Raw genomic sequence first — 7,443 nt, forward strand, 5'->3', positions numbered from 1 at the left:
AGACATTCAAAGTTTCATATTATGAGTTAATAGTCAAAATTGTTCCGGAAAGATACCTCGATCTCCATTTTCGTCTTCAAAAGATAAAATTAATTGAATTCGTTCCTCAAAGATCCGTACCTGGTCACGTTCATCCTTCTGTCATCTCTTTCAATGAGTTGGAAAATGTTGGCTGACGTGTGTCGTTAACTGCCAGCGTGACACATAATCAAAACGACACAGTTTTGATACAAGGCTCTCCTAGCCTTGAAACGTTGCCGTTTAGTCTCCAGAAGAGAGATTCAAACATTGCAAACCCTTACCCCCTCTCATATCAACCATCTTTCTCTGTTTTGCTCTAAAATGTATCGTCTCCCTCAAGGTATGCCCTAAGGCTTTCACCGAAGTTCTGAACTACCCCATCAACATTCGTTAGTGTTGGTTGATGATTACAATAGAGAAGTTATCGCTATTGAATGAAGAGTTGATCTTATCTTGGAGCAGCATTAATAGTGGAAGAAGCCATTGAGACAGTGAGAGGTAAGGATGAAACTTTTTTCATGATTTTTGAGTTATTTTGTGGTGTGATGTATTCCTAATGTCGTGGTCTTACTGTTCGTCTGATTTAAGGTAGGTTTGGGGTGACCAAGGGTTTGTGTGAATATTTTTTTATCAATTTAATGTGTGAGAATGCGTTGTTTTAACTGGCTCTGTGATGGTTTTTAGTTAGGGATGTTTGAATTTAGTGATGGTTCTGTTGCATGTTTATTTTGGGTTAATGGTTGATTGGTATAAATTGGGTTTAGTCGTTAGTGACACATAGAGAATAGTTTTTACTGGTCTATTTATTGATGGTATTTTCGTGTTTGTTATTGTAGATGGAGGGTCCTCCCATGACATTTTTGATTCACCATGGTGGGTTGTTTAAAACTTGTGAGGATGGAGAGATGTTATATGAACCTGATAATACAGAGGTATTGATGGGTGTTGAAGGAGACACACTTGATGTGTTTTTCGTAAGGAGTTACTATAAGGAGTTGGGATATGTTGAAGCTAGAAACTGTTGGTGAAAAGTTCCTGGAGTTCCCATTTCATCTGGATTGAAGAAGTTTGTGACAGATGCAGACTTGCTTGCAATGTGCAAGGATTGTAGGAGGAACCAACATTTGATCAACCTATACTTTGAGAATTGCATCTCACAGCCGTGTGTAGTGGACAACATGGAGGAAGATGTAATTCTTTTGGAAGCAGGAAGTAGCAAGAAGAAGAAGTCCACTTTCCAGGCTAAGAAGCACTATTCTCAACCTGCCAAGATGCCCACTACAATGCACCATCAGCCCAAAAAATCAACCTCTCAGCCTACTAAAGTAGCCTCACATCCCAGTAAGCCCAATTCTAAGGCAGCCTCACAACCCAATAAGCCCAATAAGACTAATTCTCAGCCTAAAAAAACCAGTATATAAGCCCACGAAAATTACCTCTCAGCCTATAAAGACTCCCTTGCAGTCCACAAAATCCCACTTTCAGCCAACCAAAACCACCCTTCAGGGCAAGACAGTCCCACCTCATTCCAAAACATCATCTCAACCAGCCAAGAACTCAGAAAGTAATAAGAACAAAAGCTGAAATTTATGCAAACTAGTACCCAAGCTTAGAAATAGAGCTGCAGCCCAAACCTGGACACATAGCAAACTAGTACATAAGCTTAGAAAGCACCCGACTATGAAGCATTGAGAGGTGTATGATTGGTTTGTAAGCAATGACAACGTTGTCTCGCCATTGGGCTCTTCAGTTGTCTGGTGATGAAAAAGAAGAATTGTACAAAGTGCATGGCTGGGCAACCAATATGGTGGTTGACCTGGGTAAGCACACATGCACTTGTAGGTTTTGGCAACTCATAGGTAACAACTTTTAATTGTTCTCTCAATTAGTTAATAATGTCTTCAATCATGCTAACAATTTTAATGAATTTTTTAATTTGATTTGAAAGGAATGATGTGTATGCATGCAATATCAGCAATACAGGATAAGAATGACAAGAGGGCTGAAGAATATTGTCATGACTGGTTGAAGATGGAAGCGTATAGATGAACTTACCGTTTCAATGTCAATCCGGTAAAGGGGCAAGATCTATGGGAAAAAACTCCACATCCAACACCAGTCCCACCCCTAATCAAGCCCAAACCTAGAAGACCGACAAAGAAAAAGAGAATAGACAAGGAAGAACAACCAACTGGGTCAAAGACAAAGATGAAGATAAAATACAACCCAATCCGATGCATGTATTGTGGTGAGGTTGGACACAGCAAAAGAGGTTGTGCAAAGAAGAAAGTTGTGGATGCTGAGAAACATGCCCGGCAGATGCAGCTGCAACTAGCAGTTGTTGCCCCTGCTGTAAACGGTGCTGAACCTGAACTAAATGCTGCCCCTGCTGATGCTGATATTGCTACAGAAGCAAAAGCAACTTTGCCTGCATTTCCATCACCCATCCAGCCTCCAACAGAGATTGACATCAGCCAATCCGAAAGCATTCCACCAATCCAAGATACACAATAGTTAGTATCATCATTCCTCAATCTTAAAAAATTTCATCTTTATTTAATCATCTAACAAATGCATTTGGTACTGAATTATGTAGGATGAACTGGTAGCTAGGCCACCTAAGTTACAAGTGATTAAAGAAAAAGCAAGGGTTAGGTCCTCCCCTAAACCTACTGCAACTGCACCTGTGGCTGTTTCTGCTGAGACCATTAAAGGGACAAGTTCTGCAACTACTAAGAGGCTGGCCAACTTCATGACTTTTGTGCCTACTCCAAGCTTCAAGGCTCCAAGGAAGAATGATAAAAAAAAGTTTAATTTGTTAGGAATGTGTTGTGGTTGACTCTTTTTGTATGGGACAACATTCTGTTTTTTGTTTTTTGTGTGGTATTTATCTCTAAAGACAATGTGTTGTGGTGACATGAAAACCTTATAACTTTGTTATGATATTTATCTCTTAAGATAATGTGACAATTATCCTTCAATGACAAGTTATTATTAAGATTACTTAGTTTGATTACTTATTTTGTTTATGGCTTAACATAATTTATATCAACAGTGACAGAGAATTGTTTGCAATATTTGATAATTTATAATAATGGACAGAGAATTTTTTCTAACTTCAAATAACTACTCCCATTCAAGCCATGCAATTCAATACACTATTACATCTTCACATAACATAACTGGGTTTACTTAGAAGTACATACCAAACAACAAAGTATCATACTAATTACAACTACCCCAAACCTAAAAATCATTAGCAGTTTCAAAGCTCTAACTTCAGCTTCCAAGCTGCCTAATCTCTATACCATCTTCACCCTCCATTCATCATAGTCACTTTTAACCTCTATATCAGTTCCTGCGTCTTTCTTTATACCACATACATCCACTTCTTGATAGTCATCATCATCATCCCACTTAAAATAATTGCAGTGACTACCCTTCTGCAATTTCAGAAAGGAGTAAACAAAAAAAAAAAACACGCAACATCACTCACTCGATACCTTGGACATGCATGGAACAATCTATTCGAGTTCTCTGCTGTCCCAGATTTTTTAGTCACAGTCTTCAACCCACAGAAACATGATTCGTCATGAGTCTTCAACCTCCTCCTTCGCATTGAGGTGCTAGAACCATGACTGTCGTGCGACGGATGCGACAAACCACCATCACTCCTATCTCCATCCAGGCAGCAAACCAAGAATTATATCTTTTATTGAAGTCTATGGCCACCGAAAGTGTTGACGACACCTTATTTATCGTTGACTTTGGGATTAGGAGTATAGTTATAAGTGTACTTTCTATTAAAAATCAATTTATTTTTTTCTTCCTTAGTCATTAGTAGTATCTAATTTATAAATAATAATTAATAACTAATTATAATTTTAGGATATTGACTACACCGGTGGTTTGCTTCCAACTTCAAAGGCATCCTCAATCATTGAAGGGGAGGAAGTAGAAGGTGTTAAGGTATTTGTTCAAAAAATAAATTTTTTATTTGTTTGTTTTTTCAAAGTTAGAGATTAATTTTATTCAAAAAATATTATTGAAATAAAATCAACGGTGAGAAGGAAGTCTTTAATTTAACATAGTATTTTGTATAGAATTTGTTGCTTGAATTCTCCAATGAAATTGCGGACAATGATGAATCCGAAGTGTTGAAAAATGCTATTACACCAACCAAGCAACTATCCTCGAGGTCGGAAGATTCAGAGGTGGAAGGAGATACCTCAACTTGCAAGAAGATCAAGATTGAGAATGAAAATTGAGAATTTGGATGCACATGTTTTGGAATCCTTTTTAGATTCTATCTAATAGAATAATACCAAACATATGTTTGTTTTGGTAAAAACATTATCTTTTCTTGAGTTGTTATTTCTCTTTTAGTTCTTTTCAATTTTTATGTTTAGAATTTAGAATTTTTTTTAGATATAAATTGAAGTTATTTGATTATTACTTATGGTTTTATTTTCAATTCGATTCACACAGTTGATATTTTGTTAATTTCTAATTTAGTATTTAATGTCATAAAGTTATAAATTTCTCATATGAATTATTGTTGATACAATTAAGTTAGTTATTAATTTTTAATGTGTACTTATTTTAAAAAAAATCTAATTCTAATTTTTAATTAAAGTATTATGTTTAAAATTTTAAATTTAAATTCAAATATACTTTTTTTTTTAATTTTTAAGTAAGTAATTGGGTTTGAGAATATTTTTTAAAAATTTATATAATCTATAAGCAAATATGCTAATTACAAAAGATTATATTAAAGTAAATAAAATTACCAATCTTATTAAAATGTGAGGTTATTTATACTATTTAAAAAAAAATTTAATTTGACAATCTCTATACTTAATTCTGTTTCTAATTTTGTTCCAACAAAATTGAATTAATTTAGTATTTTAAAAAAAATTAATTTTTTTCTAAATTTACGTAATTTATAAGGTTATTAATTTTTAGATTGTATTTAATTTTATTTATTTTTATCGGCAAATAGTAAGATTGATACTATTTATAATGAAACCAAAAACTAAGAAATGCAACTTGGACATTATTAGCTTATGGAATACTATATGAGAGGAGAAAAGTTTTGAAAAACCAAAGTATTTTACTATGTCTTTTTTTTATATCAAGATTGCATTCTCTTATTATTTTTATTTTTATTAATAATATTAATAGTTTTATTTTAGAATTACTTATTAAATACTTCATAAAACCATCATGTGCTTTTGCTAGGATTAAACATGACTGATGACGAATTGAAAAACCTCTGCCTTATTGAGATTGAGAAGATACTCAACAGCAATACGAGATCCTTAAGAGACTATTAATCAGTGCCATATCCTGAGATGTCTGATGTTCACCTTTTTTAGAATAAGCTAATAGAGGAGGAGTTAGCATATGACACAAATGAGTTGACTCATACAAACTTATATACGGAACAAAAGATGACTCATGAGTAAAGGTTAGTATTCGATGAGATACTCAATGCTATTATTACAGGCTGTGGTGGTTTTTACTTTGTTTATGGGTATGGTGGGTGTGGTATGACATTTATTTAGAATGGACTTTCTTCTGCTATTCAATCTAGAGAAAAGATTGTTTTAAATGTCACATCCAGTGGAATTGCATCTTTACTCCTACCTGGTGGCAGAACGGCTCATTCTAGATTTTCAATACCCATTACGATTACTGATGAATCTACTTGCAACATCAAGCATGGCAGTTTGAAGGCTGAGCTGCTCATCCAAAGTAGCTTAATAATTTGGGATGAAACTCCAATGCTTGATAAAATGTGCTTTGAAACACTTGATCGGACGCTCAGGGATCTTATGTCAGTTACCGATCAACATAAGACACATCAACCATTTGATGGTAAGGTTGTTGTTCTAGGAGGTGATTTTCGACAGATACTTCCGGTGATTCTGAAAGGGAATAGACACGATATATTGTCATAAGCTATTAACTCATCCCATCTGTGATCGTTTTGTAAGGTTCTGAAACTGTATACGAACATGAGACTTCTAATGTCTTCTTCGGATTAAGATGAAGGTGAAATGAAGAGATTTGCTAATTGGATACTTGATGTTGGAAATGGAAATATTGATTCTATTGTTGGTGATGAATCAGAAGTTGAAATTCCAGATGATCTATTGATTACAACTACTGATGATCCTCTATCTCATTTAGTAGATTTTGCATATCCAAATTTGTTGCAAAACATGTCAGATTATAGATTTTTTTAGAGTAGGGCAATTCTTGCACCCACACTTGAGAGTGTCGAGAAGGTAAACGATTTCGTCTTGACAATCTTTCCAGGGATGGAAAATGAGTATTTGAGTTCTGACACAACATGTCAAGCTGATGAGAATTAAGATGGACAACAAGAGTGGTTCACACCAGAGTTCCTAAATGACATCAAATATTCGAGAGTACCCAATCACAAGTTGACTTTGAAGCCAGGAGTCGCTGTAATGCTACTGCGAAACATAGACCAAACTTCAGGTTTATGCAACGGAACAAGATTAATAGTTAACGAACTTGGCAACAACGTAATAGGAGTGACGGTAGTGACCGGTAGAAATATTTGAGATAAAGTATACATTTCAAGAATGAACTTGATCTCTTCAGATTCAGGATTGCCCTTTAAGTTCTAACGGAGACAATTTTCATTAATAGTATGCTTTGCAATGACCATTAACAAGAGTCAAGGTCAATCATTATCACATGTAGGACTTTACTTGCCAAAATCAGTGTTCACCCATGGACAACTTTATGTTGCTTTGTCAAGAGTTAAGAGTCGCAGTGGTCTCAGGGTTTTAATTCTGAATGAAAATGGCAATCCAAAGTCAACAACAACAAATGTCGTGTTTAAAGAAGTTTTTAATAATATTTAGGTAAGAATAATATTATTTTCATTTTAATAGTATGTTATGATTTACACAAGTGTACAAATATTTACTGTAGATATAACTAATTTATCTATAACTCTGTTTTTAGATTTGAGATGAAATGTGTAACAGGGAGCACAACATCATATGCCAATTGCTTTTCTAATGAAGTTAGTAAGATACTAGGTTGTCGATAAATTTTTATTAGCCTTTTGATATAAAGTTTAGTGTAAAATTGACGTGCTATTATTACAGTTATATATGTTCTTATTTTTTCATGTCTCCCTCCTTATGGTTTAAGAATATTACAGACTTCAACCTCTTCCATTTACATTTTACTTTGAATAAAGATAAAACAACATATTCAATACGTTTATTATATAATGACAATGATAATGTTATACTAAACTCGAAAAATTTATAATTATAAAATATTATTTTCGATTTAACATGTCAAATTTAAATATAATCCTGTGCATTGCACGAGTTTAACACTAATTATTCTATAAATGTTCTTTGTATATAG

At 34.1% G+C, this 7,443-nt stretch overlaps 1 protein-coding gene across 1 annotated transcript; it reads left to right on the plus strand.

Moving 5' to 3' along the window:
* On the plus strand, positions 3,656–6,272 carry LOC110266805. The gene is made up of 4 exons (XM_021111825.1): positions 3,656–3,814; positions 3,910–3,990; positions 5,589–5,922; positions 6,073–6,272. Exons 1-4 carry the CDS (start codon positions 3,656–3,658, stop codon positions 6,270–6,272), a joined length of 774 nt encoding a protein of 257 aa, XP_020967484.1.

The sequence above is a fragment of the Arachis ipaensis genome, chromosome B09 (assembly GCF_000816755.2).
Source record: "Arachis ipaensis cultivar K30076 chromosome B09, Araip1.1, whole genome shotgun sequence".
Classification (NCBI taxonomy): Eukaryota; Viridiplantae; Streptophyta; class Magnoliopsida; order Fabales; family Fabaceae; genus Arachis; species Arachis ipaensis.